The sequence below is a fragment of the Rhinatrema bivittatum genome, chromosome 3, assembly GCF_901001135.1.
Source record: "Rhinatrema bivittatum chromosome 3, aRhiBiv1.1, whole genome shotgun sequence".
Lineage (NCBI taxonomy): Eukaryota > Metazoa > Chordata > Amphibia > Gymnophiona > Rhinatrematidae > Rhinatrema > Rhinatrema bivittatum.
In genome coordinates, this window is record NC_042617.1 from 339,289,618 (window position 1) to 339,302,137 (window position 12,520).

General features: G+C 42.0%; 1 protein-coding gene across 8 annotated transcripts in view; it reads left to right on the top strand.

Annotated features, from left to right (window-relative positions):
- ASCC3 (activating signal cointegrator 1 complex subunit 3) overlaps window positions 1-12,520 on the top strand; it is a 1,498,074-nt gene that overhangs the window by 1,194,727 nt on the left and 290,827 nt on the right. For all 8 annotated transcript variants that reach the window (XM_029595357.1, XM_029595354.1, XM_029595356.1 and 5 more), the window contains one exon: window positions 3,053-3,173. In XM_029595357.1, coding sequence (XP_029451217.1) covers window positions 3,053-3,173 — 121 coding nt within the window. The remainder of the gene's footprint in view (window positions 1-3,052; window positions 3,174-12,520) is intronic.

Here is a 12,520-nt window from a genome sequence, read left to right on the forward strand (position 1 = left end):
CTGGGACAGTGCATTCATGGTTTGGCTTATACCTGGGGGATTGTTGACAGTTGGTCTTGATGAATATAGGGATATCCGAGTGGTATGCACTTGAAACAGGTATCACCCAGGGCCCTGCCCTGTCTATGGTACTTTTTAACATCTGTCTGACTCCGTAGTATAAGCTTCTTCAGGTCTTGGACTGAACTACAAGATTTATGTAGACGATATTCAGTTCTCCTGCCAAATTTGTCATCATAGTCTACTACATTTGATTTCATCCAGATATGTTTGTCTACTATAAAACATTAGTTGAGCTATAACAGATTTGAATATAGATAAAGCAGAAATGATCATTTTGAGTAGATTTCCCATACATAATGTGCCTACTGTATTTACATTTAAAGGTCCATGGCTTAGTGATTGTGAAACAAGTAGAGACCTGGGGCTTAGACCAAGTAACAAAAAAAAGTTGTTTTAGTAAATGTATAAAATATGGGCAACATTCATCCAGCACGAATTCACAAAAACCTTTGACTTAGCATAACGTAACAAAGATTAGTGATATCAATTAGCCTTAAGTTTCAGCAGTAAATTATTCCACTCTACCTGTAGGGATTTGTATCACTGGCACTAGTTCACATGAACCCAAGTACAATCCAAATATAGTGCAGAATATAATCATTGGCCCATTTTTTATCTTTTTTCTAATTGTGTGCACTTTAAAATCTCATAAATGCCACATTGCGGAGACTGCATTGAGACACTGACTTGGTAATGAATTTCAAGTTTCATTTAGTTTATTTAATGAAACTTTTTTTTTTAACAGATAATTAAAATAATAGTAATTCATCAGGTTCATTAAGTGACACATGGAAATAAAACAACACTAGTAAATACATAAAATAACCAAATGAACAAACAAGTACAAAATAAAAAACTATTGAGATAAGTCTCTAAATAAAATAAACAGATAAAAAATAGCAAATAGTCACTTGAATAAAACAAACATCATGTAAAACAAAAACAGGTACAAAATTGTGCAGAACTGAAATCAGAAAGGATAAGACAATAAAAGCAGCTGTTACATTCACCCAAAACTGGTTAAAGCTCAACTATGTCCCATAAATTCTGGAGAACAATCAGGTTTTAAGACCTTTTCCAGATATACTCATCTCCTTCTTCAGATACAGTGACAAGGGCAAAGAATTCCTTATATTAGGCGCTATAAAAGAAAAACACATCTCAAGTGTATGCTGAAGACACATTTCTGTAGGTTAAAAGGAGTTTGAGCAATTCCAATTATGAGGAATGAAGAGTTCTAGTTGGCTGATAAGGCACTAGCAGATTTGCAAATGCATAAAATTAAGGCATCCAGTTCAAGGCTGGAAGATCTAGCAGCTGTGCTGAAGGGACTGCTACCTCTCCAAAGGAATCATAGTGCCTTTGTCCTTTAGGTCAAAGAGAGCCAGACATGCCTTTACAGGCTCCCATGGGACCGGCATTGGATGTGTCCCAAATTGAAGTCTGACTATAAGGAGTCCTAGCCTGACACACCTTTGCGGGTTCAGCAGTCATCTTAGAGCTTGCTCTGTGAAACTGCTATCTCTTCCAGCCTTGTTTCCTGTCTTGCTGTCTTGTTTTGTAGCTCCTGTCTGTGGTCTGGTTCTTGTCTCTCTCCAAGTTCTTCCTCCATGTTCATATCCACACCTGCCTGAGTTCTGTCTGGTAATCAACCCTGCTTCCTGCCTACCCTGATAAGTTTTGGTGGCTGCCTACACCCAAAGGCCCAACCCATAGGAAAAGGTGGCAGCTTTAAACAGCAAATCACCTACTCTGTCCTTTGAGTGATACCTTGCCACTCCAAAGCTCATTGTGAGCCCAGGCCTAGTACCTTCCTGGATTCACCAGAGCTAGTCCATGACACCAAGTCAAAGAAAGTGTTTATTTTTGTTCAGTTCATACCTTTTCATTGGTAGCTTAAGGTGAGTTGCATTCAACTTCAGTAAGTATTTCCTTGTCCCCAGAGCGTTTACAGTCTAACAGGTCCATATTCAGCACTTCTCAGCTTGATAAACTTATATGACTAATTTATCTAGAATACTCCATGGCACAGGCACCCTACTTGAATATACATGGCTAACTTAAAGTTAGTTGGTTAAGTTTATCTAGCTAGCTCTAGGATCTCTCCTAAATTTATTCTGCTATATTAGCAGGATAATGCTGAAAATTGACATTTGTACAGCCAATAACTTAGTCAAATAACTGGCCCCCTCCTTGGAATGCACCCACTACACCACACCCCAGACTTTTTCAGATAACTATTTAGTCGGATAAAAACTTAACCATCTAAGACTAGGATGATAATTCTGGTGGGATTTTTAAATCCTGGCATTTGTCCAACTAAATGCTAAACAAAGCCAAACAAATACACTGAATATGGACCTCGAAATTTCTATGAGGCAATGGAGGATAAAGTGACTTGCCCAAGATCACAAGTAGCATAAGTTGGATTTGAACTCTGCTTCCCTGGTTCTCAGCCTGCTGATCTAACCACTAGGATGCTATTCCACATCTTGAGTGGATTAGATTTGTTTGACCCATTATTTCTCTGGTTAAACCATTCTGCTTTCGATCCTGCAGCCTTCAGGATTCAAGATTCTTCACTATTAGTATATCTGGTGCTTTTTAGAGAGAGGGTTATATCAGTAATTAAGTTATCAGGTTCATTTAATCCTGCATGGAGCTCAAATTACTGGTAAAGAGAGAATTGATCTGTACCCCAAAGGGCTTGCACTTTAGGTCAGCTTTTCTGAATTAATGTAGTTTGGTGCTCTTCGTGTGGTCACATTTTTACAGCAAAATAACTCAGTTCTTATCTTCCCTAAGAAACAACAATAATGCCTGCCCAGTTCAGCTTGCAACTAGTGGTAATAGAAGAGGCATGTTTTTCTCTGTCATAGACACAATGAAACAAAGAAGCTGGATTTAAATTGAACCCCTACATCAGTGCCTGCCAATAGCAATCCTGCCTTGACTTTTTGTTCTAAAAATGATTCTCTCTTGTCCTTAGATGGGCTTGTTCAACTTCCGACCATCTGTGCGTCCAGTGCCCTTAGAGGTTCACATTCATGGTTTCCCAGGCCAACATTACTGTCCTCGCATGGCTAGCATGAATAAACCTGCCTTCCATGGTAAGAATAACAAATTTCCATCCTTGCATAGTGTAAAAAGTGAACCCACCAACTGAAAATAGGTTGTTATGCTATTTTATTTTAATTGTTTTTGTTATATTTTTGTCAAAGAACCATGACCACCTACTGGTGATATCATCATGTCTGTTGCAAATATAATGTCTGATAATTTGCAGGGTATCTCTAATAAATACATTTTTATACATTAAAGACAGTGTATACAACTGTATCTTACGCATATTCATTAGGGATATCCAAACCTAGGTGCTGGGTTATTGTAGGGGTCTCAAATCTATGGTCTGCAGGCAGTTCCAGCCCACCAATTTTCCAGTCCACTATACTTTGGATATGGTTTAAACTCTTAACTCCCTCATCAGGTATGGCAGTGGAAACAGGAAAAGGCTAGTGGAGTTTCCCGGGCCCTGCCGGCAGTAGAAGAGCTGCTGGAGGAGGCTAGGCCCCACCAGTGATAGACAAACCGCCAAATCACAGCATTGGAAAAAGCCACTGGTGAGGAGGCAAGCAATACCAGCAGAAGACCAAGAAGAGGCAAAGTGAGGGTGAGGGAAGAACGGGGAAAGGAGGGGGGATGTCTGAGAGTAAGAGAAGGGAGGGGAGAGCTAGTGGGAAGGAAAGGAGGGGAGGTGAGAATGAAGGGGATGGAGTGAAAATAGGAGTGAATGGAGAAAGGGGAGGAGGTGTGAGCGAGAGCATGAATAATAGGGAGGGGATGGAAGTAAAGGAGTTTGCTTTACATACACACAGATTTTCTGAGGATGTGGCATAGTTGCCAACTTCAAAGAAATGTAGAAATATTATTTCTGACACTCTTGCTTTCCCCCTTTCCCAGTAGTTCAAAACAACGAAATGGCCAAACACTGACATAGCCACCCCTGCTTTTTACCCCAGCAAGCAGGGTCAACCCACACAGCAAGCTTAGAGGTCCTCCCAATCATCTTGGTGATTTGAAATGTCTTATGTGTTTTCCTCTGAACAGGCTGGGGATGCCTGGGTCATAGCGTTTCCATTTTGGTTAAAAGAAAAAAAAAACTGTTAAAAATGTGCTCTTTTGTTGATTGATAACCTTTGTTACATAAAAATGCATTCTATTTCAAATACAGTTCCAAGTCATATCAAAAAATGTATATAAAGTTGTTTTTCTTTTCAGTATTTGGGCATGACTATTTATTTATAAAACTTATAGCCCACTGATACACAGAGCTCAGCAGGTTACAATAAACATACACAATGAGAAAGAAATAAATACATTATATACTACCATACTATCAATGAAGCATTTGCAGGTCTTCCCTAACCATGCATTTCCATACAGTATATCTAAGCTATAAAAGAAATGTCAAGCAGAAGTTACAAGTCAAGTTAACCTCGCATAACTCTGCTTCCATGGCAAGAACCATTCAGTTCAGGATTATCAGTCCTTCCAGATAGGCAGGGGGGAGGACTTACAGGCGGGGAACAGCAAGCTGGGCAGATTTCAAAACAGCCATCATGTTTTATGAAAACATGTTTTGTCTGGTTGCATTAGGACTATTTATTGTAGCAATTAAAAAAAAAAGTCCCCAAATAAATTTTGTAAGATGAACTGCTGCTGATTGTGAGGTGACAGTTGTGGGGTGACTTTCTTGCTGCTTTAATTAGCCTTCTGACAGAAGCTAAGTATTGATTGTGGACTAGAGACCATCTTGGCAGTTCAGATTATTTACACCTCCACTGAAGCATTGTTGGAAAGCACTAATGAACAATAAATCAGGCTTGCGCTGTACAGCCACACCTGTTCCTAAAGCCACAAGAATCCATTATATGTTAGGCTTTTGGAACTCACTGTGTGTATTTGTGTATTTATACTGTACTGGATAGGAGTTTGTATTTGTATAAAGTGGATGCATGTGTAATCAAATAGACAAAGTTTACATAAGGTTTTCAGTATCATCATAATAATTTGGAGTTGCACAGTTCCTTTTATCCAAAGAAGTTCCTGCTAAGATATACAGTTGACTGTAATACTTCAGAAATATTTTTGGGATGGACTGCTATCCCCTAAGAAATGCATGTGCATACTTTGAAAGTTTGCAGTTTGAGCATTGCGTGCATGCAGCACACTCCATTCCTCTCAAATGGCCCTTCTTTCCTCCCCTAGCTCCCGCCAGATTGACCTGTACAAGACTTCTTTCCTTCTGTCCCCCAGCTTCAGTTAAATTAAACTGTATAATTTAGCTATGCACCAAAAAGTTTCAACAAAGGACCACTTCTGCTGCTACTCAAACCAAATTTCTTCATTTTCTAAAAAGAAGTTAAGGCATCGCTTTTTGACCAGATCTTCCCTTAAATTCCCCAACAGGACTTTACTGTTTTACATCTACTTTTTAAAAAATTCTTTATCAACTTTCAGCATACAATACATGAATATGTTGCTGCAATAATACATCATCATACTGGCAGAACTGTAACATTCAATGATTTTTAACAGCTGAAGGAGGTACATGACATCTCTTTACTTAGCTCACATCCTGACACTTGTGTGTTGCATTACTGTGTATGGACTCCAGAGCTCCACAAGTATGCATCAACCAGCTCGGACAACCCATAATAATCCAAATGACTTTGCCAGATTTGCTGATAGCAAAAGCTTTTACCTATCAGAGCATAATGCAATTTTTCAGTATCTCCTATATCTCTGATTTGCACTTACCAATAGTCCTTGTTAGGGTTCATTTTCCAGAATTTTGTGATAGTAAATCTAGCAGTCAGCACCAGTTGACCCACCAATTGCCTGCACTTAATCCCAATAAACCTAGTCTTGGCTGCAGATAAACCCACCAACCTAGAATGTTCAATATTTCCCGAGTTACTTCTCTCCAAAACCCGGATACCACAGGATAATATCACTATATGTGTATGTAAGTGCCATGTTCACCACATCCCTTCCAACAAAGTGTATCTGTAGCCAGGAACATCTTAGCAAAGAAAACAAGGGTTCAGTAAGTTCTATGCAGTAATCTTACCCAGAGCTGAACTCTCTTAAAACAAATGGAAATCTTGTCAGCTTCTCGCCAGACACCCAGCCAATCTTTTCCAAAGAATCTAACACCCACTTGTCTATGAGGATTAGGAATGTATCCCTCTGAAACTTCTACAACAAGATGCTCCAGTAAATAAGGGAAATCCTCTTAACTCATGTGTCTACATCACAAAGGTAGGCCTCTATTCTATTGAGGGGGCAAAGGGGAGTCTGCAGATCCAAACTACCCTCAAAATCCTGTCTCAGTTGTAAATAACACTTGGAAGTTGCCTTGTAAGTCAAAGTCATCTACTAGTTCTTGAAAAGTATATTGCCAACTGTCCCCCCAGAGGTGAGCAAGGCACACAGGTCCTTTATTTTTCCAATGTTGAAAATCAGGAGAAAAGATACAACCGGCAATCCTTGGGGTTTTGTAAATTGGAGACCAAGGTGTTAACAGCTCCTCAGCATATCCCAAATATTTATTCACCTGCCTCCAGATTTGCAAAGTATGATCAATGATGGGATTGCTTGTACATATTCTTCTGCTCACAAGCCAAGAGGCCAGCATGAAAAGTAACACAGTCAAGCTAGCCTCACAGACCAGTGCTTGTTCTAACACTAGCCACCCAATATCCCTATTATTAAACCAGTTTTTCAAAGAGACTAGGCAGGCCACCCTGTAATAGAGCCCCAAACTGGGTAAGGCCATGCCTCCCTGCTTTTTAGGAAGCCAAAGTTCTGCCATCCTTATTCTAGTTTGTTTATGTTTCTAAATACATTTTCTGACTTGACTATGTAGAAATAGATATAACAGCTTTGGGAGAAAATTCATCTTAACCAAGTTCATCCTGCCCACCCACGAGGTTGGTATGTCATCCCAGTCCTTTAGCTGCTGTTTGATTATGGCCATAATAGGGGCATATATTTTGGAATAAAAGTCCTTATGATCTCTGGGCACACAAACATCCAAGTAGGTAAATGCCCTCCTTCACTTCATACATGTGGGATAGGTGGCCCAGCAAAGGTGCCCTCCCCCCCCCCCTTCCTAAAGAGAACACCTCAGACTTATAGTTCAACTTGTATCTAGCCAGTACCCTATAGTTGGCCATTAAATCCAGAAAAATAGGCCCAGAATCTGTAGGGGCCATCATAAATAGATCATCAGTATACAGCAAGAGCAGAGCTTATGCTCTCTATCCCCCATGCAATACTCCTGATGCCGGGGTCCTGATGAATGACTTCTGCCAAAGGCTCAATGGAAAGGGAAAAAAAGGAGAGGCAATAAGGAACACCCCTGCCTAGTGCACCTTTTGATAGAGTACCATTCAATATTAGGTGCGTGAATGTATCCAAGCCAGAAACAGGTCAGGAAGTCCGACCTCCTGCAGTACTTTGAACAGAAAATGCCAAGAAACCCTTTCAAAGGCATTTTCTATTTCTAAGGAAATGCAGACACCTCTAATCCCCTATTTCTTAGCCACATTGAAAACACTTCTAGTATTCGCAGTGGGTGTTCTTCCCTTGGCAAATCCTGACTGGTCTGGGTGGATCAGACCAGGCAGGATAGTTTCCAAACACATCAGCAGGGTCTTAGCTAATATCTTTGTCGGAAATCAGAAGGAAGAAGAGTTGATATGACTCCCTGCCCAAGGGATCTTTACCTTTCTTGTAAAGCAGGACAGTATTAGCACTGGCCATATCTCCCAGGATGTCCCTGTGCACTATCATTAATAAAAATAACCACCAGGAATGGCGCCAGATCAGGAAGGTATTTTTTTGTAAAGATCAATTTGATAGCCATCAGTCCCCGAAGAATTACCACCTGAGAGGGCTTTCATTGCCATCTGTATTTCAAGCAACATGATAGGTACAGCTAGCTTAGCCCTCTGAGCCTCTGTTAACTTTGGCATACTCTGGGGTGTGAGGAATTCCTCTATGTCCCAGGTCCTAGCCTGTGTAGTATCTGTGTACAGATTATGAAAATTCTGGACAAACTGCTCCTTGATATCTTTTTGTAATGAGGAGACTCTTCCTGCAGGCGGTCTAATACTTTCTGTGGTCGCCCTATTAGCCTTACACTGAACCACTCTAGTCAAAAAGGAGCCTGTCTTGTCTCTGTGCTCATAAAATTTCAATTTAACATATCTGAGCGCTTTTTCAATTTTAGCCACTTCAAGGGACTTTAATTTCCTTCCATGATATTCCAGAGTTCGTAGTTTATGTGCTGAGCAATTTTGTTTATGATGTTTCTTTAACTTAATAATCAGCTCCAGCAACTCTTCAATTTTCTTTTTACACAGCTTTTGTAGATAATTTGTGTAGGAGATTAATTTACCATGCACTCTCCTGGTTGCATTACCCTTAAAGTTGTCCCACTGCATTACCCTTAAAGTTGTCCCACTGCAACACCAGTGAGTAATCTGCCTCTAGGTTAAACAGATTGAACTCCTGTAATGCCTCTTAACAAAACAAGAAAATGTTTGTCTCCTAGTAAAGAGGTGTTCAGTCTCCAGGAAGAGGACCTGGCCGACTCAAGCCCCAATCCAGTATGATCCCTACAGGGTGATGGTTGGCGATCAAGCATGCCAGTAGGTCACTTTTACTTGCCTGTGAGACTAACCAGGAGAGTGCATAAAGTAATCTTTTCTACTATACATGCAGAGTCAAGGGAAATAAAATGTATAATCTCTTGCCACAGGATTATGATGTTTCCAGACATCTGTTAGATTGAAAGTAGTCACTATCTCAAGAGCTCTCTAGCTAGAACCATCCCTGGACCTGTCACTGTCGTTTTGTTCATTTGAAGATCTGGATTAATGTTCCAGTTCCCTCCAATACAGAGATGTCTCAGCCCCGAGACTACAAGTTGCTCATCCAGCTTTGTATAAAATTCTGCTTGACCATAGTTGGGACCATATATATTGATTTGGATGAATGTCACCCACTGTAAAATACAGTCAAGAATCACATATCTCCCATGTGGATCAGAGTATGAGTACTCTATCTACAGAGGCACATGTTTATTGCCAAGAATACAAACTCCTCTGCTTCTAGAGTTATATGAGTAGTAGTAGTATATTTGGCCCATCCATTCCCCTGAAGTTTTTCGTGCTCTACCTTAGTGAGGTGTGTTTCCTGCAATAGTAATATATGCACAATGGGGCGGATTTTAAATGCCCTGTGTGCGTAAATCCGGGTGAATTTACGCGTGCAGGGCCCTCGCGCGCCAGTGCGCCTATTTTGCATAGGCCGCCGGCGCGCAGAGCCCCGGGACGCGCGTAAGTCCCGGGTTTTTTTAAAAGGGGCGGGAGGGGGTGTGTCAGGGGCGTGGCCGAATGACGCGGCGTTTCGGGGGCGTGACGCGGCATTTTGGGGGCGTTCCAGGGGCATGGCCGCGGCCTCCGGACCAGCCCCCGGGACCGGAACACGGAGCGGGGCAGCCGGCCGACACGCGCAGATGTACGTCTGCTTTTCGCAGGCGTAAATCGTGGAATAAAAGTAAAGGGGGGGTTTAGATAGGGCCGGGGGGGTGGGTTAGGTAGGGGAAGGTGGGGGGAGGGCGAAGGAAAGTTCCCTCCAAGGCCGCTCCGAAATCGGAGCGGCCTCGGAGGGAACAGGCAGCGCGCACTGGGCTCGGCGCGCGCAGGTTGCACAAATGTGCACCCCCTTGCGCGCGCCAACCCCGGATTTTATAAGATATGCGCGGCTACACGCGTATCTTATAAAATCCAGCGTACTTTTGTTTGTGCCTGGTGTGCAAACAAAAGTACGCGATCGCGCAATTTTTTTAAATCTACCCTTTTATGTCTATGTGAAAATTGCAAAATGTGTTTCCTTTTAATTGGTGAAGAAATGCTCCTTACATTCAGGGTAATGCAATTAACTAAAGTACTCGTAACTGCCTTATCATCAGTATATCACTATGCCTCAACCAAGCCAAAACAGAAATCATTCACATCCACGAGGACCGTCCCTCTCATCCACTCAAGTGCACCCCCTCCGACCACCCAGGAAGCTCAACCAACCCGGGAGTGTCACAAATCTCACCCACGCCGTCCACAAGAAACCTAGGCGTAACAATCGACAGCCAACTCAACTTTAGACGACACATCTCCAATACAATCAAGGATGGATTCTTCAAACTTCAGACACTAAAAAAACTCAAACCCCTTCTCCAAGAGCACGATTTCCGAACAGTCCTTCAATCAATTATCTTCGCAAAACTTGACTACTGCAATTCCCTCCTCCTCGGCCTACCAGAAATCCACATCAAACCCCTCCAAGTTCTACAGAACGCTGCCGCCAGAATCATCTCTAACAACAATAAATCCTCCCACATCACACCCACTCTCAAAGAACTCCACTGGCTACCCATTACACAAAGAATCCAGTATAAAACCCTCACCCTAATACACAAAAAAATAAACAACAACAATATGAACTGGCTAAACAACGGAATACATCCTTACCCCACACAAAGAACTCTCAGATCCACCAACACTGGCCTCCTGGCCGTCCCCAATCTCAAATCTGTACACCTCAACGTCACCCGCAAACGAGCCATAACAATAGCGGGCCCCACCTTATGGAACTCCCTCCCCACCTGTCTCAGAAATGAACCTTCATTGCAAGTCTTCAAAAAACACCTCAAAACATGGCTGTTCCTAAAAGCTCTCCCACCTGACACGTAACCTGCCCAAATGCAACACACTACGCCCCCTACAAAAGCATCTCGCGTCACCACCTTCCCTCCCTTGCACTACCTTCCCCACCTATCCCCCCCTCCTCCCCCCTTCAACCTCCCTGCTAACCTTAACCTTAATTATCCTCTTCAACAAGTCATTTATGTACATATGTTATATACTATAATCAAATGTTCCATGTATTCCTATTATTTCTGTTATAATTCGTTATATTTATTACAATGTTATAATTTATTATATTTATTACAATGTTATAATGTAAAATAGGGCTGTTACTACCCTATTCGTTTAGTTATCTGGAAACCGATGTGATATCTCGATCGAATGTCGGTATATAAATAAATAAATAAATAAATAAATAAATATATACCTAAAAGAGCGATCACTAGAACTAATGGCCAGTTGACACCAAAAAGTCTCACCAGAAACACAGATAGTTATCAACCTGACCCAATATACCATGTACCTCATATATACAGAAGATTCCAGTATACTTGCAGTTAATAAATCAAACCCACATTCATGTATGCCTGCTTTTAACTTTTCACCCTCTCACCCCAAGTGTCCCTCCCATGAAACACCCCACTTCCCCAACCAAACCCGCTGAACTATCTGGTAACTAAAACCATTACCTTTTCATCCCATCTCTAACTTGCCCAGTAATCTACTATACCAAGCAATATGCAACACCTCTCCACACAGTAATTTATAAGGATGGGACCCAACCCTCCCATAGGAAGTCTTACCCACCACAGGAGACAATATCATCCACAACCCAACTCTCACTGGGGGTTCAGTGAGCAAGTACAGACTAGAAAAGAGCCTTGACCTTTCTTGCTGGAAATATCCTTGGGACCAAGAGGAAAGATCATCTTTGAGAGGTGTGCATGTACCCGCCTCCGCACTATCTCCATAAGTCCCCTAAACCCTCTTTCTATCCCATTTCATTTCATCCCCTCCCTCTTCCCACCCCCTCCATCTCTTCCCAACCCTTCCCAAATCTTCCCACCAGTCCAGCAGCCAATAGTCTCAGATATGTGTGGAACGTCTGAGCAGGGAGGCATCCTTGCTTCCTGCTGAGCTGCCAATGGACATTGATTTCTTGTCTGTCTGCCAGCTTCCTAGTTGCAACATCATGGGGTGCATACACTTTCCATCTGGGCAGTTTTCCCATCACTGCTCTCTACTGCTCTCCCTTCAAAAGGCTCCACTAGCAAAGATGATGCCACCCAGACAAGGAAAATCCTCAAAGATGACACCAGACTGACCACTCCTAATCCTCCCTTCCCTATCCCTTTTTCCCCCTCCCCCATGGTACACACAAAATCCCATCTTAACCCATCTTTCACAGTTTCCTAGAGCAGTCCCCTTCCCGCTAAAAGATTTGGTTATCCCCCATACCTACAACCCCATCTACTTCTTGCTACCCACCCTCTATATCCCACAATGGAGTAGTGAACAAATTAAAAAAAAAAAAAAAAAGGGGGGGGGAAGGTTTATGTGTCTATAGAGATAAAAGGATATTTGGCATGTGAACTGCAGGCTTCCTCATAGCATCCTTCCCACTGCCAGCAGTACAGAGGATCAGGCATCCTGGACCCATGCAGACTTTCTTTGCACTA